General features: G+C 43.9%; 1 protein-coding gene across 1 annotated transcript in view; it reads right to left on the bottom strand.

Moving 5' to 3' along the window:
• The window catches only part of baiap3 (BAI1 associated protein 3), a gene marked incomplete at its 5' end in the record, with an annotated part of 37,013 nt that extends 11,201 nt beyond the window's left edge, over window positions 1-25,812 (bottom strand). Inside the window, 20 exons of the mRNA XM_080008826.1 lie at window positions 25-176; window positions 1,355-1,406; window positions 2,701-2,798; window positions 2,904-2,960; window positions 3,051-3,141; window positions 4,410-4,534; window positions 4,719-4,836; window positions 4,944-5,047; window positions 5,624-5,716; window positions 5,808-5,915; window positions 6,050-6,161; window positions 6,955-7,032; window positions 7,631-7,675; window positions 7,877-8,090; window positions 8,367-8,433; window positions 10,489-10,548; window positions 11,698-11,805; window positions 12,294-12,377; window positions 13,143-13,230; window positions 25,679-25,812. Coding sequence (XP_079864952.1) covers window positions 25-176; window positions 1,355-1,406; window positions 2,701-2,798; window positions 2,904-2,960; window positions 3,051-3,141; window positions 4,410-4,534; window positions 4,719-4,836; window positions 4,944-5,047; window positions 5,624-5,716; window positions 5,808-5,915; window positions 6,050-6,161; window positions 6,955-7,032; window positions 7,631-7,675; window positions 7,877-8,090; window positions 8,367-8,433; window positions 10,489-10,548; window positions 11,698-11,805; window positions 12,294-12,377; window positions 13,143-13,230; window positions 25,679-25,812 — 1,988 coding nt within the window. The remainder of the gene's footprint in view (window positions 1-24; window positions 177-1,354; window positions 1,407-2,700; window positions 2,799-2,903; window positions 2,961-3,050; window positions 3,142-4,409; window positions 4,535-4,718; window positions 4,837-4,943; window positions 5,048-5,623; window positions 5,717-5,807; window positions 5,916-6,049; window positions 6,162-6,954; window positions 7,033-7,630; window positions 7,676-7,876; window positions 8,091-8,366; window positions 8,434-10,488; window positions 10,549-11,697; window positions 11,806-12,293; window positions 12,378-13,142; window positions 13,231-25,678) is intronic.
• Between the last annotated feature and the right edge of the window lie 1,592 nt (window positions 25,813-27,404).

The raw sequence follows: 27,404 nt of genomic DNA, 5'->3' as shown, positions 1-27,404 counted from the left end.
TTTCGTGTTTTTTTTTTAACAAACTTGAGTGGGAGGAACTCTCGAAAGCCTTTGAGGATTTTCAGAGAGATGAAGAGCTCGAAGACGGTTTCCCCCATGGACTGGGTCAGTCTGGAGCTCTCCTGCTCCAACGTGCCGCACACCCGCTCCATCACGACGTTGATGTCGTCGGCCACCTGGAGGACGGAGAGAGGCCACACCCTTCAAGAGGCTGACTCGCGGACGCCCCGGGTTATTCCTTTCGCGGAGGGTTAGAAGTTATTTTTAAACCACGTTGAAAGTAAGGCTGGTGAGGAAGTGTACCCCTGCTCTTATACTGCCCCCTCATGTAGTGATGATACTTTGGTAGGTTTCAGTCTTTTCTCCAAAACGGTTCACCCCATCAGGAGGTTAATGCATGTAGCTGGAGACAAATCCCCAAAATCCGCATTCAGTACAAATTCTCACCCCACACTTCAGGCAAAGCTGACATGGGGCCACAGCGGTCTGATTTCGCAAATCCATGCGTAGGTTAGGTTTGTTTTATTCCCGCGGCAGTCCAGCCTTTCTCAAAATGTGGCTCAATCCCCCCATCACGGGTTCGATGCGTTCTGTGCAAAACCCCCACGTGAACGCCACAGCAGTCACATATTTTTTTCCCCCAATTCAATGAGTTATTTAAAAACAAATCTGTTTTATTGCCAAAATTGCCGTTTGCTGGAGCTGCTTTTTCATTTCCGTGCTGCACCCAAATGGGTGACTTGCCTAATTGTGTGACACTGACGATGACCTCTCGCTGTTTTCAGAGAAGCGCGACTGCAAAAGAGAAACAAACTTATTTCAGTGATTTTACAGAAACCAGCTCAAAAGTAAATACAGTAAAAGTGTCCATTACTTTATCAATTTTATTGTGGCGAGATACCATCTTCTCATTTGTGTACACTAATCTTTTGGATGTGTACAGTATGGAAAAATCGCGTCACACATTTTGGCACAATTTGGACTGGCAGACTGGACTTGGAGTTTTTGCGCTGAATGCAGATTGTGGATCCGTCCCCAATGACTTGCACTAAACTTGCGATGGGAGTATGGGCCTCCAGTGTGCAGACAAGGAATGCAGGAATTAAACGTACCAAGCCTACACGATCATTTGCAAGGTCCGGCGGCTGTGGCATCATGTTCGCTTTGATGCAAATGTGGAATGTGGGTTTTTGCACCGAACGCAGATTGTTGATTTGTCCGCCATTACATTGAAATCCCGATGGAGGGATGGAGCGTCTCGTCTGGAACCTACTACACGAGCAGTGAGTGATGGAACAGGGATACACTTCAAACAAGTCAGAACGACTCCTTTCAGGTTGTTTATGTAACATACCAATTTCTCCAACTGTCTGTAGGAGAGGCTGAAGAAATCGACCTTGACGGCGCTGCGGGGATCAAAACCATGAAAAAAGGTTTAAATGTTTCCAGTGGGAGTGGGCTGGGAGGGGGGCGTTTCGCAAGGCAGCATAAGTACAATATAATTGACAACATTTGTCATTTTTAATCAAAACAACGATTTCACATTTCCAAAGGTTTTGGAATAAATCCCATAAATGTTTGTTTTTACAGTGCTAAACAAAGTACGCGGTGGTAAAACGAAATAAAAACAGATCGGCCTGTCCAGGGTGTCTTTTCGACTGCGACAGGTATAAGTCAAATAAAATTAAAAAGCCTTCCTTAACATTCACAGATATTTACGATGAAGCAATGTAACATTTAAGTATGGCAGTGTTCAATAAAAAAATGAAATCAAATAGATCAGCATTGCCTGAAGGGATGAGGCCAAAGACTATGTTTCCAGCGGTGCTAAAAACTGATGCATTATTATTATACATATTACAAGTAGTAGTATTATCAATATTCTTATTATACATATTATTATTACTATTATTTTACAAATTATAAGTAGTAGTATTATCATTATGCTTATTATACATATTATTATAATTATACATATTATTAGTAGTAGTATAATCAATATGCTTATTATACATATTATTACACATATTATTATACATATTATTATTATTATTATTATTTTACAAATTACAAGTAGTAGTATTATCATTATGCTTATTATATATATTATTATTATTATACATATTATTAGTAGTGGCATTATCAATATTCTTATTATACATATTATTATTATTATTATTATACAAATTATAAGTAGTAGTATTATCATTATGCTTATTATACATATTATTATTATACATCTAATTATTAGATGTCTTACCAATATGCTTATTATACATATTATACACATTATAATAATAATAATAATAATAATAATAATAATAATAATAATAATAATAATTATTATTATTATTATTATTACTATTATTATTATCATTATATTATTATTTTTATACAAATTCAAAGTAGTAGTATTATCATTATGCTTATTTTACATATTATTATTATTATTAATATTATTATACATAATATTTTTTTGGTTATTATTATTATACATATCCTTAATATACATGAAATTATTTATGTATATTAATAGGAAGGTAGATTATTTTATACATTTATGCCTAACATTAACTGGCGATTATGACGCTTATACGACGATTATATCGCCCGATCATGAAACAACCGGCCCAGCCCTAGTGTTCGGTCCATTCATCCAACGGCACAACAGTCAGCTTTTGATTCGCCGTCTCAACAAACCTGACATAGAGCTTGTTGTACGTGTTCTGCGCTCGCTGTACGTCCACGCAGACGGCGTCTACGACTCGAACGAGCCTCTTCAGCTGCTCCTCCAGCGTCTGTGCGTCGAGAGAAAAGAGAGAACCGTCGCTCAGGCCAAGCTCCCCGGGGGGGACGGGGAGGAGGAAAGTTTTGCTTTGCATCGAGTCCTTTCATTAGCTCACCCCTTCCTCCGGTTTGTGCTGCGCAATTACGTCCTCGTACCACTCCGCCGTCCCTTTCTGTGGAAGTAGTGAGGTCGAGCATGAAAAAGAACTGTGACCGTGCGTTGATGTCAGATATGGCTTTTCCTTTATTAACGACAGAGTTACCTTGACGACGGTGGTAATGTCCAAATTCAGTTCGTTGCGTAGAGGGCATACGGTCTTAAATGCCTGCATGGTCTGCATGTAGCCTACCCCTCTAGCAGACACGCAGAGAGAGAGAGAGAGAGAGAGAGAGAGAGAGAGAGAGAGAGAGAGAGAGAGAGAAAATAAGGTATAATTAATTGAGTGCTTTTTTTAAAAGGGGACATAAGTACATCTCATTGGCTTATTGACAAAGTGCTCCCGTAGCAGCGGGCTGTGCTTTGCAATCTGACAGCGTGGAGAAATTCCGGGAAATTGGTTGAGAGCCCGTTGGTGTGTAGGTGAGAGTGTGTGCAGGAACACATGAGCCATTGAAGTGTCTTATCAGCGGTTCCCAACACCGTTTTGTGTCTTTCACCGCAGGTTGACAACCGCACAGGAAGCTTCATAAATACATCCGTGACTAGTGGCTGCCGTGCAGGTTGATTCTCACTTAAAGGGGAACACCACCCATTTCCAGCATTAAAGTGGCCAAAAATATAGATGTATACATAGTTGTTATGTTGTCCACAGACCTGATTTGTACAGTTCTGTGTATCTGAGGACAGGGAAATCAGGCGATTGGAGTCGCCGGACTGTGGCGTGCCACCGATGTACTCTTTGACAGGCCCCCCCCCCCCAGAGAGTGGAGAATCGCAATTCCATCGCAAACAACATGACCCGAAGATTATTAGATATATAATCAAGTGCTATCAAGAACCGCCTAGATTTACAGCCTTATTTGGAGTTCCACTTTCCCTGGCTGTGATGTATATGCCCTTATTTGGAGTCCCACCATCCCTGGCTGGGGCATACAGTATATGCCCTTATTTGGAGTTCCACTTTCACTGGCTGAATTCACTCATCTACCACTACCCGGAAACCAGCTTGCAAATCTCTTTGGGTTTTCCCAAAATGTCGGGATACAAGTCTGAGAATGCTTCATATACTGTACAACTTCATATCTATCATTTTGTATCGCGACTTGCGGCACCTTTCTATATCCATCATCGGAAATGAATGAAACATGTGTCTTTCTAACTTTACCCACACCAAACTTTGTAAATTTGGTGTGACTGAGCATTCGCCAGCCAGTGTTTCAAGGAAAGACAGTGAAGAAATTGGCTCAATGGACCACAGAGGCTCAGCCAATTTTTAATGCTGAAAATGGGTGCTATTTCCCTTTAACACTTACATAGAATTGGGCCACCAGCTCTGGCCTGCCCAGGTTTCTATATAGAGTGGAAGGTCGAGCATGTCACTGGCGTGACAGTGCTGGCAAGTGTAATGCGTGACATGTCCAATGCGAGGCGAGACGTGGTTGTGATCCGGTGTTTCTTTTACCTGAGCATGAGTTCGAAGCGTGTAATGGCGGCAGGGTTGGTGCAGGGGAACACGTGGCGCATGTTCTTCATCAGGCACAGGCAGTGTTCTGTGTACAGCCTGAAGCTGTCTGACAACTGCCTCTCCTGGACACAGGAACGGGGGCCCCCGGTTAAAGCTCTAGGTAATACCGGCTGTGAGCCATTTTTGGCTAAAACCAAAAACCCTGGATGGATGGGGTCACTCGAGGAGCTGGGCATAATGAGATGGTGTATTAAAAGGTGATGAGAGGTGTGTTTTTTGGAAGCCCGTGTGGGGAGGGAGCCTCACCAGGTTGCCCCTCACGGCTGGGGGGTCCCAGTCGGCATCGATGGCCCTCAGCAGGCGCAGCAGCAGGGAGTAGCAGAGCCTCTGGCAGCGGTGGTGGCCGCTGTAGCACTGCCAGCGGCTGCACAGGGGGGGGACAGAATTAAAACAGAAGAGGTCCGCTTCCAAAACCGTCTGAATGGACGCATCAGCGCGTCGATACGACCCCCCCCCGGTTTGGGTACTCACATAACAGCTTGCAGCAGGGGTGAAAGGTCAGTCTGCACAGCGTGGTGCGTGAGCACCGTCCAGGCCGGAGGACTCACCAGCCCGTTCCAGTTATACGGCTCTCGCTAACAACGCGTTAAACGAAGGAATACAAAGAAATAACGTTGTGAAATCCAAAAAACAAAAACGGAAAAAAAAAAACACGTGAGCGACTAACAGGGCGGGAAGAGTAGATAATCAGTGTAGGAGAATACGTTTTTAGAAGCGGTTGCCGAATTGGAAACCAGGCATCAACTGTGGAATACTTGATTCTGATTGGTCAATAGTGGCAATCAGCGGTCAGTTATTTCTGAATGACAGCTGTCTGTTGATCACGACGGCGGCGGACATCTTGTGACGCCACACGCAACCACGATGGAAGAACCGAAGAGATGAATACAGAAAATGTCAAATTCCACATGACTAACTTCTGTGAATTTCTTTTGTGGGTCGAATAGTCCACCACGCGGCAGCAGCGCGAGCGATGTTGTTGCTGTGGACTATTTTTCTCAGGGGAGGCAAAGAAGTGGAAGCTGCGCTCTGCATGAATGAAACCCTTTAATATTGTTTTTTTATTTTTATCTATTTATATTTGAAAAGCGGGCAAACGCGACTGCAAACCCAGTTGCCCCCGGGGCATCTTGTTTTCCTTGGACATTCACCTTGACGTGCGCATGCTCGTATTCCAGGATCTGAGTCAGCAGCTTCTTGTGAATGGAGACGTTCTCTTCTCTCTTGGTCAGGGTCGTGTCTCTCTGGAGGGGGAAAGAGGTGTCGGCGGGGCAGTCAGCACCGGGCCTCGTCATAATCCTCTACATCCACAGCACCATCTCCTCTGTACCCCACCTGGTTGGTGAAGAGCTTCAGGATGAGGTGGCACTCCCCCTGGACCTTGGAGGCACTGGACCTGGGCTCCAGCTTGAACCACTTGTCGAAGCCACTCACTGGGATTTCCTGAAAATGACACGTACAAAAACAGCGCGTAACCAGTCCGGGGGTACTGTCCGGGGGTACTGTCCGGGGGTACTGTCCGGGGGTACTGTCTGTGTGTTTTATTTGAAACCCTTCCTTCCACTCCCCAGACTCACGCTCAAGGGGATGTTGATGCAGCCCAGGAAGTCGTCAGCGTTCTCCTCAGACCCTGATGAAGCTGACGATGATCCATTCGCTCGCACCGATTTTGCTATTTGTTTAAAATATCTGATGAGATAAGACATGGTGTTCAAGTTATGATGCACAATCACAATCTATCCATCCATCCATCCATCCATCCATCCGTCCATCCGCCCGTCCATCCGTCCATCCGTCCATCCATCCATCCATCCATCATCCATCCATCCATCATCCATCCATCCGTCCATCCATCCATCCATCCATCCATCCATCCATCCGTCCGTCCATCCGCCCGTCCATCCACCTGTCCATCCGTCCATCCGTCCATCCGTCCGTCCATCCATCCATCCATCCATCTGTCCATCCATCCGTCCACCCACCCATCCATCCATCCATCCATCCTTACACCCATTCTTTCATCCAACCTTCCATCCATGTAGCCAACCAACCATTTTGTTTACCCATAGATCCATTCTTCCATCCACACATCCCTTTCTACAACTATCTATCTATCTATCTATCTATCTATCTATCTATCTATCCCTTCACCCATCCATCCCTTCATCCATCAATCATCATCCATCCATCCATCCATCCATCCACATGTCCATCCATTCATAACTTGTTTCATCTACCCATCTATCTATCTATCCATCAACTCTAGAAGTAAAATCATGTATCTATAATAACTGTGGAGAGGAAAACTGTATTAGTATATTATTAAAACGCCAAATTCCTGAATAAAATCAAATCCTTAGACCCTTTCACTGCTGCGTATGATCTATTCAACTCTTAGTAACAGACAGAGTGCTGGACCTTATTATGGGAGTATTATTAGAGCGAGAAACCATGTTATTAGGAAGGATTAGGTCCACTCTACCTTCCCATTCCTCGAAATCCACTGACTTCGTTGAGCTTCTTGCAGGCCTCGGCAACCGAGACGTCGTCGTCGTGATCCCTGGGCGTTGATGAATAAATGATAGGTTACTGATCCCCCTGCACATCTTCCCCACCTGTGATTTAAGGTGCAGTGCTGTACTTGGTACAGTAGAAAACAAAGCTATGATTGAATTTTCCCGGAGGGGATCGATAAAGTATGGACTTTATTATCATTTACTTTAAATAATACCCACAGAGACTGAAGACAATCTCTCCTGTAATAAACAGTTGCAACCAAACCAAATGAAAATAATATTTTCAACAATGTTTTAGATTTCAAAATTTCGAGATTGAACATTTTTACTTTTACTTACTCAATGCAGTCGTACAAGCAGGGTGCAGTGAAATGATGAACGGCGTAAAGAAAATGCGATGAAGAAGTGACGTAACAAAACAAGTCGGAAAGAAAATAAGAAAATGAAATAATCAAAATCGGCGGCAATGTGTGTACAAGAACCAAAAGAAAATAAGCAAAGAATATATAGGCAACTGAAAAAAATCTGTGTATCTAATAGAGTATGTACAGTGTTTGAACAATGAAAATAACAAATTAACGTTGATAAAAATAATTTCACTTTAATCAAAATACATATTATTTTTAAATTGTATCATCTTACCATATGTCAAGGTGAAGGAGATCATTGTGGACATCATCAATTTCACTGTGAAAAGAAAAAAAATAAGAAAATTACTTATGAAATGATCCAGATTTTGGCCAATGTTACCACGGTCACTAAACGGCTCATATCGGGTTTTCCTGACTCCCAAAACAAACACAAGTGACCGAGCGCCGTCGCTGTCGAGCGCAAACCCACTCGTCGCGGACGGAGAGTTTTGTTTTTCCCCGATTCCCCCCCACTCACAAGACGAAGTGCTCGTCCCAGACGGGGTTCAGCGTCTCGGCCTTCACCTCGGTGACCTGGATGCACCGGGCGGCCAGGACCTCCTTGGTGCTGGAGCGCTTCTCCAGCTTCTCCTTCCTCTTGCGGAAGCTGAACTTCCTCTCCTTCTTCTCCTCGGCCTCGCGGGGGCTCTGGCCCAGCAGCATTCCCAGCATGCAATAGGGGTCGCTGTACCCTGCCGCATCGCGGGGGGGGAGGGGGTGCGGAAAGGTTATTCAATGTGGGAAATGCAGCGGTTAAACTACGACGGAAGTTCCGTCTATTCCTGCAATCAAGTGTCATTGTAAGCTTCACATAATCAATGCCGTCAAATGCAAAAAGAAAAAAAGATGCGCTATTAAGACGGGAGCCTAAGTGCAATTAAATAGAAAAACCAGAGAAAACAAACAAACAAAAAAAGGTTTTCCATGAGAGGAGGTACGTTTGCGAATAAAATAAATAAATGCCTCACCGTTGGCGTCCTTGGCCATTAAGTTCTTTGCTTTCAACACGGAGACTCTCAGGGAGAAGCTGGCTCGCTGCAAACAATTAGGGGGTTAAATGAATACTTGCAAAGGGAAGGCTTTGGAACAGATGCTGTGAGGAGTCGTGTCTATTCTATTTTATCGTTTCCCATGCGCTCGCATTTCACGCAGGCGGGCTAGTTTGTCCTCGCCACTGCCTCGGTAAAAATGAGGAATGGGTGAAAGACGGCAGCTTGTTTCTGATGAAAACGCCTGATTTAAATACAATTTGATGAACGATTATTTTGTGCTTTCGTTCTCCATAATAAAAACATAGTATGGCTTTAATAGAAAAATATTTGTTGATGGTCAAATTTGATTGAAGAAAAAAAAATGCTGCTCACGTGGCGAATCGCGACCAACCGCACAAATTTATCACACCATTTGAACCGTCTGGCAGCCCTGATATAGTGTATACGGTATGTGACTGTTACCACGGCCGCTACCTTCTCCTGTATCTGGCTGTGGCGTCCAGCATTTCTCAAAGTGACATTTGAAAGGTTCCCCGGCAGCCAAATAAAAACAAGTAAATTGTACCAAAAGAATAAAAATAAATAAATAAACGGGGGCTTTCAAGTGTTCCTAGACCCGGCGCTCAAGGAGGGTTTTGGGCTTTAATGCACTCCCACTGCGGCTCCCCGGGAACAGGCTTTCAACACACGCCTTGCTACAAGAGTCCCCTCGAAAAAAAAGCAAAGTATCACACCAACCGGACAGCGAGTGAAGCGGAAGTTGACCGGCACACTCCAAAGTGAAGCCTTCGCCGTCATGATCGATTATTTCGTATGAAAAATAAGCTGAATATGAAGCAGTTGAAGAGGTGGTTATTCATGTGGAAATGAACCTCTCTGGTGGTGGCTACAGGAGGTTTTTGTCGTCAGTGTTTTTGTCAGTAGTTGATGCAGAGGTTTATTGTTATTGTATCTAATTTTAGGATTATTGTTTATGGCCAGTTTATTGCCATTTTCTATGTTCCATTACTTAATTGAAGGGTTTATAGTATATTTCCATTATTTTTGTTAATTGATGTTATTATTATTATTATTGTCATTATAGCATGTCGGACAATATTACCCACAAAAATCCTTGCTGTGATTTCGAAAGTTCAAAATGGAACGCTCATTACGATTGATTTTCGATATCGAATCAAAATCGTGACACCACTAGTATACATATACTGTATATATATATATGCACTGGTCAGCCACACCATTAAAACCACTGACAGGTGAGGTGAATAACATTGTCCATCTCGTTCCTGTGTCACCCGTCAAGGGGTGGGATATATTAGGCAGCAAGTGAACAGTCAGTTCTTGAAGTTGATGTGTTGGAAGCAGGAAAAATGGTCAAACGTAAGGATCTGAGCCACTTTGACAGGGACCAAATTGTGATGGTTAGAAGACTAGGTCAGAGCATCTCCAAAACACATTCCGCACGAGCAACTGTAGGACACATTGCTGAAAAGGTTAATGCTTAATGTTATGATAGAAAGGTGTCAGAACACACAGTGCATCACAGCTTGCTGCATCTGGGTCAGAGTGTCCATGTTGACCCCTGTCCACCGCTGAAAGCACCTACAATTGGCCTGTGAGCGTCAGAACTGGACCATGGAGCAATGGAAGAAGGTGGCCTGGTCTGATGAATCACGTTTTCTTCTACATCATGCAGAGGGGCGGGGTTAGGGTCCGATCCGATGGAGCATCTGGGGGATGTGCTGGAACAACAAGCCTGTTCCATGGGGGCCCCACCTCGCAACTTCCAACAAGGATCTGCTGCTAACGTCTTGGTGCCAGATACCACAGGACACCTTCAGAGGTCTTGTGGAGTCCCTGCCTCCACGGGTCACAGCTGTTTTGGCGGCACGAGAGGGAGCTACACAACATTAGTGGTTATTAGTGCTGGTTTTAACGTTGTGGCTGATCGGTGTGTATACAGTATGTAGTGAGGATGTGAGTCAGCACCAGTGACTACACGGTGTGGAGCCATAGTTTTCATTATTCTGACAAATACCGTCAGGAAGTTATTAAATATTATTAAAACTAGAAGGTTAGTAACACCTCCTCCGCTCACCTTGGACTCCTGGGCCTTCTGGAGGATGATGTCGTGCTCCTCCTCCCCCATATCAAACACCTGCCCGGCAAAAAAAATTTAAAAAAGTGATCTCATTGAATTTTCACAAAGGATCACGATGGCACAAAGCACGAGTCACAGAGAAAAACAGATGAATTATGTGTCGCGGGATGTTGGCGAGGGCTGAGCGACGCGTCGCCTCCCGCCAGCCTGACAGTTAGGGACACACTGCTGAACATGGTAGGGAAAACAAAGCGCGTGCACACGCACACACACACACACACACACACACACACACACACACACACACACACATACACACACACACACACACACACACACACACACACATTTTGGGGAAGTCACAGAAATTCACAGAGCACACGGTGGCACGGGGACATCGATGTTCCATGAGACACAAGTAAAAAGAAAAAAACATCCGTCTGTCCGCGCGGGTCACATGAAATATTAATTTTAACTCGATTCCTGGGGCAAATGTAGAAGTCTGCCGGCCTTGTGCGTTTGTCATTCCCAAATAATGTTTATGTGTTTCCATGGCGACTGGATTTCTTTGCCGCAGGCTATTTCCCATAGGGCAAAATAGAGAATAATAAATCATAAAGTCTAGCACAAAAAGTGGAGTTCTTGGTTCATAGCGAGTCAAAACCTCCCACAGAGTTCCTGTCAGGGTGGAGCCGTCGTTTTGATGTATTTCGTGTGTATGTGGCTTCAAAACTGTGGGATAAGTAGCGTGGCGAAATTTGGCTATAACAATAATAACAATAAGACGTGCAATGATATCAAGTGTATGCAGCGCTGCCACATGCCGCGTAGACTCCAATATTTGGAATAACACTACACCTATTCTCTCTTGGGCGGCCCTTAAAGCTTCTTAAAATGACTCGCAATAGGGACTAGATATATCGATGAAGATGAATAAAGACGTGATAATATGATGTCTTTAGGGAATCTCTTTCCGAGAGGCTGTTAACATAAAAAAACGTTGAGATCAGGAAGATATATTACATATATCACATGTATTGGTGGATTGCATTCTACAGAGTAGCAGCGTGCGCGTGTGCGTGCGTGCGCGCGTGTGTGTGTGTGCGCGTGAGTGAGTGTGTGCCCGCGTGTGTGTGTGTGTGTTTACACGCGTGTTTACATCTTTAAAGGTCAGGCGCGGAGAAGGTCGACCAAAGACATGTGTACCTTCAGCAGATAGGTGAACATGTCTTCCTCGCTGGAAACGTACTCTGGCGACGGCACTCCCACCCTGTTCACCACCGTGTACACAGCCTCCTCATAGAGCAGGTCCAGCTGCAGAGAAATATAAGGATATGACAACAATAACAATAACAATAACAATAATAATCATAATAACAATAACGAGAAAATTCCTGGGGAGTTTGCAAAGGTGTGCTGTTACATAATATATCTCTTTATTATAGATATACTGTATATTTCCATGAAAACTGGATTTCTTTGCCGCGTTCCACTTTTTGCCGGAGGAGGATCTTGGGCGAATTGTTGGAATAAATAAATAAATAAAGGTGCATTATTTGATTAGCCTGCGCGCCAAAGACCTCCACGAAGTCAGAGAGCACCCGTCGAGATCGAGCCGCTCGTTCTGATGTATTTCGCACGTATCTGGCTCGAAACACTGGGGGAGGCTTGCGCCGCGCAATCTAACTTATTCTGCACCCCCGTCCCCCGTCGCCTTAATTACAGGAACCCGCAGCATAAGCGGTACGAACTTATCAACAACCCATACAAATTTAAAAAGAAAAAAGAAAAAGCTTCCGCGCCTCTCTCCTGCTGATTCTGTCGGCGATGAAGGCCTGGTCGATGTGTTCTTGTGGCGGGGGCACGGTGCTGGCTCCTTGCTGACTCTGGGGGAAGAAAAACAAACCAGAAAAGGAACAAATCACAGTGAGACACCGAGGGGTAAATAAAGAGCTAATAGGCAAAAGAAATGCCAAAATAAAAAGTTGGCTCATTAACGATCGCATGCATTTTGTTTTAGGGCCTGGGTGAAATTGGCAAAATCAAGCCACAACATTCATATTCACAATCACAATATTTTTGGACGAATACCACAATATCAATAATATGGGCATAACTATTGGTGTCGTCACAAGATAATATTCACTGTAATACAGCTTTATCCAGAAAAGACAACATTGAACTGCATCAAAATATTACAACAGCCAATATCATCTCATATCACAATACCGATATTATATCAATACAATGATACAGTGAGCCCCGACTTTTTTGGGTCGACTTTTTGAAGACATTGAACGAGACACTTGAATAAATGATGTTGAATACATACACGCTATCTGTTCAATTAAATTAAATCATCAATTGGTTTCTAAAAAACAACAACAACAACAACAACAACAACAACAACAACATTCGAAGCAGCAGCTTGCAGCAGCTGAGCCTCTGCTCTCCCGGCGTCCTCTTCAACCTCGTCCTTCTGGCCGCCAGCATCACACTGAGCACAGTGGAGGGTTGACTGACAGGCCTGGAGGAGGAGGTGGAGGAGGATGGAGGGGGGGTGCTGGCTGGGCGTCCGCTCCATCTATAACTCGGGGAATAAAAGCACGGGCGCTACACCCGGGCGGCAGCATAAGGAAAGGTGGGTCCACCTCGGCCTGGGCCGCCTGCAGCATGTTGTCCTGCTTCTGGAGGACGGAGCTCATACGCTCGAAGAACTCCATGCTCTCCTCAAACATCCTGCCAAGGAGGAGAGAGACGGAAGCGCGGCGTTAATATCTCAACACATTACGTGGTGTGATCGGTTTTTTTTTAATCAAAGAGTAATAAGTCATACTGGACTGGAAAAGATCGATCGATCTTTTCGCCGGTGCTGTGAGAACCTCGCTCTAGCTTCAGGGATGATACCGTAATTACACTAATTGTCACGCAGCAAAAAAAGTAATCGAACGGTTTGGTTTGGTTTGATAACAACTGTTTATCCTTTTTTCCTCAAAGTTCTCAGTCGGGTCCATAAAATGGAAAAAAATATTGCAACTTTGGGAATGGAACCTCTCCGATCTTTCTTTATTTACCAATGGTTATTTACCAAAGGATGTCATTCATCCGTGTGCATCGTCAATTTAACCCTTGTCTGTGTAGGTTTAATTTGAGGTAGGCCGCCTCCCTGACGCCTCTATGTCAGCTCCCCGTGCCATCTGCAATTTGCCGTTTTTAAATGCAACAGGCGGTCACTGTAGGGCTGTTTATCCTGTGCGTAAATCAGTCTGTTCAGGCGAATCCAAGTGCAACATATTGCACTTGGATTCGCCGGTGTTGCTGAGTGTGAGAGTCAGTCCATCACACTGTTTCCTTTCTCTGAAAAGGACCTGAAACCTCCATAGGTTGAATATATTTAACCTCCCCTGGAAATTATCCTTCATCTTAATCTAAGATCACGTGCGGAAAAATAATAATTATGCTCCCTCTCTCTCTCTCTCTTTCTCTCACTCTCTCTTTTGCTCTCTCTTTTGCTCTCTCTCTCTCTCTCTCTTCCTCTCTCTCGCTCTCTCTTTCTCTCTCCTTCTCGCTCTCACTCTCTCTTTTGCTCTCTCTCTCTCTTTTGCTCTCTCTCTCTCTCTCTCTTTTGCTCGCTCTCTCTCTCTCTCTTTTGCTCTCTCTCTCTCTCTCTCTTTCTCGCTCTCTCTCACGCGCTCTCTCTCTTTCTCTCTCAATCTCTCTTTTGCTCTCTCACTCGCGCTCTCTTCCTCTCTCTCGCTCTCTCTCTCTCTCTCTCTCTCTCTCTCTTTGCCAGGGTACCAGTGAATCCCTGGACCCTTGCCATTTGATAATTTCATAGCCCCAGTTGTCATGGTGATAGAGGCACATACAGGCGGGCGGGGGGGAGGGGCTGAACACCTTGGGGATCACCCTCCTCACCGCCCCCATCCACCCGCATCCCCACCCAGCCCCACCCCACTCCAGACTCCCAGCAGCCTCCTCTTTGGCCTTGGTGCCAGGGGCTAGACTGTTCTGAGATGAAGTGTAGTGGACCACCAGGGGTCTCTGGACCCGAATCTCTGGACCCAGCCCCCTCCCCACACACACACACACACACACACACACACACACCCTCAATTACTCCCGACACATTCACCAGTACTTGACCCCCAGCCGGGCCACGTGTTGGTGAAGACCGCAGCATCCAGTTCAGATAACAATCTTGGTCACACACTCTGAATTAGAATCTGTTTTTGCGTACACTTTCATAGACAAACAATTTGCCTTGGTGAGGATTGCTGGATCGCTGTGAAGATGATTAAGATTAAAAACAAAAAAACTGTGAAAAAAGAACAAGAATAGCCGAATATGCAAAAAGTGGCCAAATAAAATAAGGTAAAAAAGAATTGCCAAATATTAAAAAAAAAATTCCCACAAAAAGACTTGCCACATCTGCAAAAAATAGCCAAATATACAAAAGAACTGCAAGAAAAAAAAAATTATATATATCCAAAAATAGCCAAATATAAAAGAATATACAGAATAAATTAAATGAGATTGTAAGTACAAGATTAATTATGTTAAAAGGAGATGGAAGGGGCTAGGTGTCAGTATGGTTGCTAGAATGGTTATGGGTATAAAATATATATATATACTGTACAGGATGAATAATTATGAATACAATAATACAGGCTTGGATAACAATGAATGAGTAGGTCTCAGTTATCATTAAGTTATCGCTGAGACTCGTCATGAAGGGGGGGTGAGGGGAAAAAGGTGCCCGGGCTGCATCCCCTGTGTTTTCAGGTCAGAAATGGGCATTGGATTCAGCGCGCGAGATGCTCCACCCGACCCCCAACCTTTTACGGGAGGGTGTGTCGCGCCATAGTCTCACGACGCGCTTTAAAGCCTTTGAATTAATAACCACACACCCATCGTGTGTGTGTCGCTGACCTTACTCTAAACTCTTCCAGCGCTATCAACTCCGACTCCCGCCCTCCCTCCCTCCCTCCCTCCCTCTCTCTCTCTCCCTCTCGCCCTCTCTCGCCCTCTCTCTCTCATACAACCAAAATAACGTTCCCATTTCACGTTGCTAGGTAACAAGGTTTTTTTTTTATTTTTTATATGGCCTTTTCGTTTTATTTTGATTAAAATGCTTTGCTTCTGTTTTTTTTTTGTTTTTTTTTTTGTTTTTTACGGCCGGAGAGGAGGACAAATAAAAACATAAAACTTAACCCTCTTCTTTCTTCCTGGAATAAATATGTACAAACACAGCTAATTCATAGAGTGGATGTTGCCATGGAACCCTCATTTCAAATTTAGGCTTAGTAATGGATAAACACAGTGGGACGGCACGTGCACAGTGATTAACTGCGCCCGTGAGGAAAACAATGTGATCGATGCGTGAATGCTGACTAAATACCGTTCTGGCGGTCTGGTTTGGCATGGTTTTACCTGTATACATACAATATATGTATGTAGTATGACTTGAACATTTCCACGACACATGAGACATCCAGGTGCAGAGATCTAGAGCTAATCTTCACAGTAATCCCACTTCTGAAACAATTTCTTCTTGTAATCCCTCGTGTTAAGTCACCGTGTCTTAAACGGCCCTCGCGCTTTTTACATCTTCCTGTCAGTGAAGAGAAAGTTTAACAAAATATTGCATACAGTATGCATCACATATATTCATGGAGATGTTTCCTCAAAGGACACGGATAACTCCACCGTTCAAACAAGTTTCAGACAAATCAGTATATCCGGGTAGGATGGCTTTTTATAACAACTCTAAACTACCACAGCGTCAATTGATGTCGTTTTCTTTACTTTTTTAAAAAGATAGGTTTGCTTATTCACCCCAGGCCTTATTAAAATGTTTGTTTCCATCGTGTACAAAGGTTCATAGCAGAACCTCGCCGAACCTTAACACTCTGCTGCAGCTTCTCAGTCTGTTCCACTGCAGTCCAATGGGGCCAACGTTGAAGCCTTTTAAAAATGAACATTAAAACTCCTTTTTGAAAGCTCACAGTCAGACAGTCTTTAAATCGTCACAAACTGTCTTTATTATTACGTATTTCTGGGTTTTATCGGCCCCTTTGCTCTTCCGTACATCGGCTCGTTTGGCTGCATCTGTGCATGCGTCAGAAACTAGGAAAGGAGGTTGTGCCGCTTCCCACTGTGACCTGCTGTAGCAAGTTAGACTCAATGTCGATGTATTCCAACGGTAGTAAAAATGCAGTTTAAATGACATGTGATATTACTCTATTTCCAAATATGTAAAAAAAAAAAATAACTCGACACATGTCTATGTCTTCAGCGTTTGCCGTTTGGACTACATTGCCGCACCGAGAGAAGCTGCAGCAGAGAGAGAGGTAAATTTCTCCATCGGGACGTGTTCTGCTATGAACAGTTATACATGGATTTTAATAAGTTGAAAAATAGAAAAACCTATCCTTTAACGACAAACTTAAATGGGAAACATGGCACGCGCCGATCAAAAAGCCAATTAGAATTCCGACGAGTGAAACCAACTTGAATCCCAGTAAGGACGGGAAAGAAAATAACATCCGGTAAGTCGGGGCCGCGAGCGTTGGCATTTCATTTTGAGTTTAAGCTATTACTCCCTTCAAAAGGAGCTGCAGAAAGCCTGTAATTTGGCTGCGGCTCGACGCGGCATAAAACCAGCGCTCGCCCCAGAGTGTGGAGAGCTGCCTGCTATTGTTAGGCAAGAAGGAGAACACTATGTGAAGATGAAGACATCGCAGTAAACACACATCATGCCCTGTGCGTGCATCCTATAAGAAATGCTCTGTACAATGTGATGCGCAAGGTCCACTTTTCAACATCTGGATAAGAGGAGGGGAAAATCAATTAAAAAAAAAAAAAACCGGCGTCCTCGCTGAGGTGAATGCATGAGTTACTCAACAATAGCTGGAAACAGGCGGATATTTAACATTTAATTCTCAACAACACACAACTATAGCACTAGAGGTTACAGAACTATGGAGGATTGTTTGAGATCTTTTCAATAATGCTCATTAATATTTGAGAGACGTTAACCTCCACTTCTTCACAATAAATAAAACTATTTCAAACTTTCAAATAAGGATCAACAGTAAAGCTATTCATTCATTGTATAATATTTCATTAATTAATAAATGAATGAATGAAATGAATTAATTAATTAATATTAATAATTAAATTAATACATTTTGTATTAAATAAGTACCTTAATTGATTAATTAACTATTTTTTACATTTCATATTTAAAAATATGTTGTTTTTGTTGTTGATTCTCCCACCTCCAATGCTAATGTAATTTGATTCACTGTGACATCCCTGGACTAAAATCTATTTAGTCTGATAAGGAAGGACACAATCAGCCTCGATGTTACCTCACTCGAGGTAACATCTATTTATCTAATAAGACATCAGTGGGTGAGGTTGGCAAAAGCAGAAAAGGAAACAAAAACAATGTTATTACCAAACAACTGAAAAAAGCATGCGTTCAACAATAAAACACAAAACAACAAATTCATTTAATTAATTAAATCAGTGTAATCCTGGTACCAGAAAAAAAAGGGATTAATAATTTCCGAGGCTAAACCCCAGCGGCTTTTTCATTTTCAAAATAGACACCGTAGTCACCATTACGAATTGAAGGTTTTGGGAGCAAGCCTGGTTGCTATAGAAACATCAGGTCTATAACTTTGGGCTAAAACAAAACAAAAGAAAGATGAAATACAGATATAAACATATATATAAATATAGATATTACTTTAACATTTATACATTTGAAAAAATATTGCCAAAACTATTGTAAATGCAGTCCTAAAATGACAAATCAATGAAAACAAATTACAAGTAATTACATTTTTGGATGAAGAAATGCTTTATTTGATAGTTTACTTCCATGTTGCGTTACCTATTCACACTACAGCATAAACGCATCAATCCTATGAATACGTACTAAGATATTAAGCAGCAGACACAGACACAACAAGGGATGTGTGAAAAAAAGTGAGAAAAAAACACTTTCCCAAATGTCATGACCAAGCAGGTATAACGGCAACTCACACGGCTTAAAGGGAATATGTCCTTAAGGGTGTTTCGCCGAAAAGGAGTCATGTATAAATGCATGAAAATAATGTTATTCTGAGTTATTCCCAAGGTTCTACACCCCTACACCTAATGCCACGGGCACACTCCTCCACTTTCAAAGTGGTCAGATCGCTGTACGGTTCACGCTACACAACTTCCTGTCTTGTGTTCGGGAATCTTGAAGTCACGGCACACCACTGATCAGCGACAGGGGCGGGGGGACGAGCTCTTTCACCGGGAGGGAATCCCCCACGAGTCTGTCGGGGCCGCAAACTACGTTTTCGTCAATGCGCGGCCACAAATCGTGTCCCGCTTCTTTCAAAACGGATATCGGCAAGAAACGAGCGGTACAAGTTGTTTGACGAGATGTCTTTATTATAATTATCTCGCGAGGGCCGCCCGGACCGCCGGAGAGAGAGCACGCTGAACCTCCCTCTGACAGATCAAACCTGTCTCGGAGACCCCCAGGCACGCGTCGCACCTTGAAAGCCTTTCCGTCCTTTTTTGCCTTCCCTTAAAACCTGGCTGGAGAACCACCGTTTGAAGATCCCACCACCACGACACGCCAAGGCCCGGAAGAACTCCCGCCGAGCTCGCTCGCCGTGCCTCGCCGTTCCGGGACCCGACAAATACAGAAAGACCCGTGACCCTCCTCGCCGTTCCGGGCCAGACATCACCACAGGAATCCCAAACTGAGTCAGCGACAAAGGCAAGCCACTCATCGCAGGCGATACGGTGATCCAGAAAAATGGCTAAGTGATCGCTCAGCTTAGAATCGGTAAGTTGCACATTGATGTGTGTGTTTCCGTCTTAACCTGATTTAACTCACTTTTTCCACCTCAGCCTTTTTTCTTACGTTATTAAACTGTGTCATAAAAAAATAAACACCCACTGTTTGAGTATTCATCTGAAATGTCGAGTAGGAATTTCCGAATGCAAAATATCTCGCTTCCCTGAGAGCTAAGGACCTTCGCCAGCCGTGCGGCCCTTAACTGAATTTCATTTTTATAGGTTTTATCATAAACCTGGTGGCACCCAAACTAAACTGAACTCTAAATATCAATTGTAGGTCCGTAACACACGACAATTACTAATAACAGTTTTAATAGTAATAATAAATAATATAATAACACAATAAAAAAATATATACTTTTATAATTATTATTTGTTATAGATTTATTATTATTCATCGATGAGTTGTTTTGTCCATAAAATGTCAGAAAATGGTGAAAAATGTTGATCACTGTTTATTGGTATAATATCTTGTAGCCGTGTTGCAGTTGTTGTTGTTGCCGTGTGGCTTCTGGCTACTGCTCAGGTGCACTTCTGTCTCTCCTTCTCGACTCCTCCCCTCCCCCTCACCCCGGGTCTACTCTAATTGGCTGTAGCCCGTTGCACGGCTCCCCAACAGCACCAGATATTTAGCCTGCTTGATTTTATTTTTTATTTTTTATTTTTTTTTTACTGCGATCTGGGATTTGGTCAGAGACCTCCAAAAAACTGTCTGCGAGTGGAAAGTCAGGACTTGCCATAAGTCCCTCCAATCCCTCCAAGGGATTGGAGGGACAGTTTACACTGAATCAGTTTACACTGAATCGCTAGGATTTTCCATATCACCAGTAAATCTTTTGTCCTAAAAGGGACCTATTATGGAAAACTCACTTTTTCAGTGCTTGTGCGTATACATTTGGGTCTCTGTAACGCACACACTGTGAAATAAGACAACCACGTCAGTTTTGCTGAGCTTTCCGTGTCAGAAAACATGAAACGCGCCCTTCAGATTACGTCGTTGAGGGCTTCAGCAGCATTAGAACCACCGGCATTAGAACCTTTTATAAAAAAAAGGAACCTCACTGTCCGTGAAGAACGATGGACTGTAGCGCACGACCCGCTGCGCGTTTCTCCAAACAAAACCGATAAAAATAGTGAGTTTTTATTGTAGATGTATTTCTTTTATTTATTCATTTTTTCGACATTTATACGGAACAAAAAATCCCCGCGTGCGGCGTCGCGGTCTGGTGTCCCCCCACAAGCTTGCAGAACGGCAATGAAAGTCGGAACAAATATTTAAATGAGGGCCTTGTAGATCTAATATGAGTGAAGCTTCAGCAACTTGATTGCTGATCTCACGTCTGGAAATTTTTCAGAAACAGATATTGGTGGACTGATACGGTGAAATTAAAGTTTACGCACTAAATACAACAGAACCCGGAAGTAAACCTCAAACCCCGTTGGCTCACAGAACTCGGGGCCTCAGGAAATTGGCTCCTCCTACTTGAACGGAGCGTCAGGAACACGGCTGGATTTAGAGGCATGTTTGAAATGGCTCGAATGCTCAGCGAAAAACAACCTCAGAAAACATGTTTTGGGGACCTCAGAGACATTATATTTACTTGTGTGTAAAAAGGAATATAATAGGTCCCCTTTCAGGGTCGTTAAGAGATTGTTCCCATAAAGGGCGGTCATTTTATCTTAGTAATATCGGCCCGGCTCCTACAGTGTGTGCTAGAATGCCGAGGTGTCTGATCCCCTGTGATCACCAGCCCTTACAAAATCCTGTAGTGTGTACAACACTGGGAGTGGAAAAGTCTTTAAATGTGTAACTTCTCAATTCCATTAACTCCAGGTACGGACTGGCAACCATTAAAGTACAGTATGTTCTATTAGAAAACTACTGCAGGTGGCAAGGATTACGAGAAGAAGGATCTTCACTGATCACACGACAGGCCACACTACAACACATGCACACGCACATGCTTTTTGGGTGGTGGTCGGTGAAATGTGGCCTCTGCATTTGACCCCCTCTCCATGCGTTCTGAGCAGAAAATAATCTTCACGGGGCCACAGGTCGTGCCCCGTTCCTCCGTGCCCCATCCCCGCACTGTTTTTAGTTGTTTCGTTTGGAGCGACGGGGCTCGGCTCTCCGTGTTGCTCTCCGCCATCGCGGCATACGGAAAGCCGTATCTTGGTCTGTGTCCGGACGCGTACCATTCATCCCTGTGCATATTGTAAGATTCTATCTGTTTTATCCATAATCGTAATGGACACTGACTAAAAAAAAATAAAAAAAACAAAATGACTGCTGGACTTGATGAAAGATCTTGGAATGTGTCACCCCCAGTCGCCGAACAGTCATGTAGTGTGAAACCACAACAACTCCAAGATTCACAATCACAAGACAGAAAGTTGTGTAGTGTGAACTGTACAGCGATCCGACGACTTTGAAAGTCGTGTAGTGTGTCCATGGCATTAGTCATTGTTAGCTGTTAGCTAATGTTAGCTTACACCGGGATGAATGGTTGTGTTGAGGTCATGCTAATGCTAACCACACAGCATTAGCAACATGATCGCACTGTCTGTTGTTGAAAGTCTAGTCTTGTGTATCTCTGCCATTACTCTTCGCCGGAACAGATGTTAATTGAGGTGTCGAGGTACGTTTGATGCAACTCCAGGGACACGCTGCACAATAAAGCCCGAGGTTAGCTAGCTTCGCTAACAGAGAGACAATGGAACATCGAGATGTTTCGGAACGACACGACCAGTTGAAGGTCTGAAAAGAATGAAGAGTCCCCAAATAACCAGGAGAATCATTACGAGACATCATTTCAACATCTCAATTCTCTCCGTGTTTTTTATTTTTCATGATTGCAACAAGAGACTGGGAGACAGGAACAAGCTTCTGAATAAATGTCGTTCGTTATGTCCAGTTGCTTGTTGTTGGAGTTTCATCCGCCAATCAACATCCGGGAAAGGCCGCAGGTACTAAGTGCCTCTACTTTACGATTGATACGGGGGGAAATTAGGGTATAAATCAAGATGCGTCCAGCCGCACATTTCATTACGGAGGCTAGACGGTTGTTTTCCTGTCCTTCTGTGAAAAGATCATGGGCGTTAAGATTCAGCTGCCACACATTTTCGATTTCCGTTCGCAAAACCCAAATGAAGGTTTGAGTGTTTACCTTCTATGTTGGCTCAGACCTTCAAAGGCAGTAGTGATCTAGGAACTTTGCAGTATTCTCGTACACCGATCAGCCACAACGTTATGACCACCACCATTAACCACCCATGTTGTGCAGCTCCCCCTCGTGCCGCCAAAACAGCTCTGACCTGCGGAGGCATGGACTCCACCAGACCTGTGAGGGTGTCCTGTGGTTTCTGGCCACAGGGCGTTAGCAGCAGATCCTTTAGGTCCTGGGAGTTGCGAGGTGGGGCCCCCCCTGGATCGGGCTTGTTCCGACACATCCCACAGATGCTCCATGGGATCGGACCCTAACATCATCCACATGGTGTAGAAGAAAACGTAATTCATCAGACCAGGCCACGTTCTTCCATTGTTCCAAGGTCAGGTACGGTCAAGCTACGATGGTGTTGTGACACCTTTCTATCATAGCAGCATCAACTTTTTCATCAATTTGTGCTACAGTAGCTCTTCTGCGAGGTCGGACCAGACAGGCTGGACTTCACTCCCCGGGAGCGTCAATGAGCCTCGGACGGCCATGACCCTGTCGCCGGTTCACCGGTTGTCCTTCCTTGGACCACTTTTGGTAGGTACTGACCACTGCACACCGGGAACACCCCACAAGACCTGCCGTTTTGGAGACGCTCTCACCCAGTTGTCTAGCCATCACAATTTGGCCCCTGTCAAAGTCGCTCAGAACATTGCGCTTGCCCATTTTTCTTGTTTCCAACACATCAACTTCAAGAACGGACTGCTCACTTGCTGCTGAATGTATCCCACCCCTTGACAGGTGCCATTGTAACAAGATAATCCATGTTAGTCACTTCACTTGTCAGTGGTTTCAATGTTGTGGCTGTTCGGTGTCTATTAATAATAGTATCATGTAGAAAAAAGGAAGGGATTTTAGTTTAATTTATTCTGTACTTCAAGGGACATGTAGCCACAGACTCCAGCAACACAATGTATTCTTTCCCCAATCCCATGGAGATTTTTTGGGGGTGGATTTAAAGAGACACCCTGCATCACCGCAGCCCCCTTTTCACACTCCGGCTTTCTGTTTCACAAGGTTAGGCACCAGAGGAGGATGCAGCGGAAGGAGGGGGATTTGGACCAAAAATAAATTAATCTCTGTGTGGAAGGTTTCATTTGATTATTCTCTCGATTTAAACCAATGTGTTTAACTAACTTGTCATGCGCAAAATATAGGCAGCATATACATATCTATACATTAACATAGGTCCAACGTATTTTACATTATTTAGAATTCCCCATACTCCCAAGTGCTTGGACAGATCCTTAGAACCTTTAGATGTATGTATGTATGTAAAATGTAGGTACATAAAATGTAGGTATATAACCTTTAAATGTAGGTATGTCAAATATAGGTATATAACCTTTAAATGTTGGTATGTCAAATATAGGGATATAACCTTTAAATGTTGGTATGTAAAATGAATTTGTATAACCTTTAAATGTAGCTATGTAAAATGTAGGCATATAACCTTTAAATGTAGGTATATAACCTTTAAATGTAGGTAAGTAAAATGTAGCAATGTAAAATGTCGACCAACCAACTAACAACAGGTGTACAGCCACTCTGATCAAGGCCCCCAATTACCTAGACCCAGGTCCGGTGTGGCTGCTCAAACCACACCATCCCCACACCACAATAACCTTTAAATGTAGCTATGTAAATGGAGTTATTTAACCTTTAAATGTAGGTATGTAAATGTAGGTATATAACCTTTAAATGTATATATGTAAAATGTAGGTATACAACCTTTAAATGTCAGCATGTCAAATGTAGGTATATAACTCTTAAATGTAGGTATGTAAAGTGTAGGTATATCACCTTTAAATGTAGTTATGTAATATGTAGCTATGTAAAATGTAGGTATATAACCTTTAAATGTAAGTATGTCAAATGTAGGTATACAACCTTTAAATGTAGGTATGTAAAATCTAGTTGTATAACTTTTAAATGTATGTATGTCAAATCTAGGTATATAACTGTGGCAGTTTTGCCTACCACACGCCACCCAAGTGGCGTTTTCAGGGACCTACAGCACAGAGACACAGACAGCGGTTGCAGACACCAGTTTATTGTAGAGAGTGGGCCAGTTGGAATAATCCCTGGAGCAGATGGAACATGTGTCATGACAAGGGCTCCTCCCCTGAGTGCGTGTGGGGATGGGGGTTTTACCTGTTGCTCGTTAGACCAACCAACAAGCAACAGGTATGCAGCCACTCCGATCATGGACCCCAATTACCTAGACCCAGGTCAGGTGTGGCTTCTCAAACCACACCATCCCCACACCATAATAACCTTTAAATGTTGGGATGTAAATGTAGGTATCTGACCTTGAAATGTAGGTACTGTATGTCACCTTTAAATTAAGCGAATGTAAACATTCATTCATTCTAAGTTGAGAAAACAAAAAAAACAGGTTGAACAAATTGAAGCAACGGTTTAAAGTTGAATCAATCTAATGTTTTTTGTTCATGTTTTTTGTTTATTTTGCTTTTGTTTTTTTCTCGTGTTTTTTTTTATCTTATCGGCACAATAAATGTAGGCTCAATTTATGTAAGTTTCGTCTTTTATGTCTTTCATCATTGGCTTTGTATTGCAAGCTGCCTCGTCACTGTGGGTGATGGGTCTGTTTACTGTTTGGTCATTGATTCACCGGAGGAGAGGGGTACGCCGGGGAGGGATATTTTCTGTTGACCGCTTCGTAATATACTCAGAAACACATCTAACTGTCCATCTGAAGCCTTTGTCATTGGTGCCAGGTTAAGTTCTGTAATATCTCCCGGATGAAACAAGAAATGGTCAAATCTATCTCAGAATTGTGGACCTGAATTCTTAGGACCCGCGTCATCACCGGTTTCTCCCACATTTTGTTCCTCGCAGCTTTTTTTGCAATATCACTGCGAGAGTAATGTAAATTGAAAACAACGGGAACTTCCCAACGCAGAAAATACCTGATTTCGGACATTATAGCAAAGCAAGTCTGTAGTCAATCCGCCAGGAAGTAAAGCTGGGAGCATCACATCAGTAAAAACATAAATTCCTTACGAAAGCATGAAAATGTGAATGTGAATGTCCCATTTCTGTCTCTGGAACAAATATTAAACTCCGTAACTGACCTGTGGGGCGAGGCGTCGGGGCAGCAGGTGAGGGGGCTGCTGGGAGACGGCGGCGGATCCCGTCGGCTCCTGAGGGACTGGCTCCTCTGGACCTGCCTCAGAACGCTGCTCTTCAGATCCAGCAGCGTGGACATGCTGTCTCCTGTCTGTGCACAAGTAGCATGTAGATAAGATATAAACATATCGTGTAGAAAGTACTGGAGGTAGACCCCCAACGCAGGCAGAGATGCAGGTGAAGATCAAGTTCAACTTTCAATAAACTGGCTTGGCGGTGGCTTGGAACATTTGCAACAAGGCGTAATAGGAAAAAGCTGGGGCAAACACAGGAGGGCGGGAGGGAACGCTGAGGACTTCGGGAGAGGGAGCCTCGTAGGCTTGGGCCGTTATTCGGTAATATTGAATATCTCGATATTCGCCACCATATGCGATATTCTCACAGTATCTAAATATGTTATGTTATGTTATACAGAGCTGCCAAGTCTCACGCTTTGACCATGAGGCACACAAATATCCAGCAGTTCACACTCTCGCATGACAGACTTCATATTTCTCAAGCTGAGAATCCCAAAAAAGGAGAATTCCTCTTTTTGATTATCATACAGCATATATTTACTCACTCGCACTGGCTTGATGCCCGTCACTGTTCGCGTGGTGAACGGGAGATTCTTTCCGCACGCAGGTTACTGTACGTGAACGCCCACGCGCAATTTACTAGTCGGAGTGGCACAGAGCCAGCCCTTCCGCACAGTCGGGCACAAACCGTTCACCGTTTCTCCCTAAATAAACAAAAACTGTTGAGTGTTTTTATCGTAGATGTATTCATTGTAATTGAGTGAAACCAAAATGGCGCCATGTGCCATGAACCCCACGCCCTATCAAGAACATCGATAATGTTGTGTATATTAATATTAACGGTAATATTGTGATATTTGGGCGGGACTGCATCGCAAATATAAAATTTGGGATATCGCCCAAGCCTCGGGCCTAGGCCACTACCGTGACATGTATGGATCGGTGGATAAAGCACCCAGCCAGGCAATCTCCACAAACAAACATGAGCTGGGCCACCTGTCCATCACGTCGGTTTGATCATATTCCCGCCATGTCGGAGGTGTCCACGTCAACTGTGTTATTGTCGATTGGAGACAAATTGGGAGGCCCGACGGGCTCAAACTGGGACCCGCAAATGCTGAACCCACGGCGGAACCTGGCAGGAGCCATTCGCTGCCGAGCTCCGAAAGGGTTTCGAGGAGAGCTATGATCGCCATGCACAAAGCCAAGCGTTGGCTGGGTGATGGAAAGCTCTCCGCCATTGGACTCCTTCTACAGAGTGATGAATCCCCATCCGACAGTCAGATCAAGGAAAGCGGATTTGGCGGAAGCCAGGGGGACGCCGCCTGTTTTAAGTGCTAAATTCCAACTCGAAAGGGTTGCTGGAGCGATGTCATGCCGGTGAGCGAGAACTCAGCGCCGCCAACTTTGTGGCAAAGGGTTTGGGACGTTTCCTGTTTCCCAGTTTAGCGTGTGAAAACGGGTTGTATTCAGGAAGCTGTCTGGCACATTTTCAGAACTGCAAAGGGAGCCCGTGGACAGTAAACTGGACGACGGGGCCGACCGCCCCTCCCCCCCCTCATCTGGAACCGTGTCCTGAAAAAGCTGCCAGAATACGTCGCCGCTGTCTGTATAATCACACACCAGTCGGCTGTAGATCACACCCCAAACTGTC

The sequence above is a fragment of the Zeus faber genome (assembly GCF_960531495.2).
Source record: "Zeus faber genome assembly, chromosome: 11".
Taxonomy (NCBI): domain Eukaryota; kingdom Metazoa; phylum Chordata; class Actinopteri; order Zeiformes; family Zeidae; genus Zeus; species Zeus faber.
This window is presented reverse-complemented; position numbering and strand designations above follow the sequence as displayed.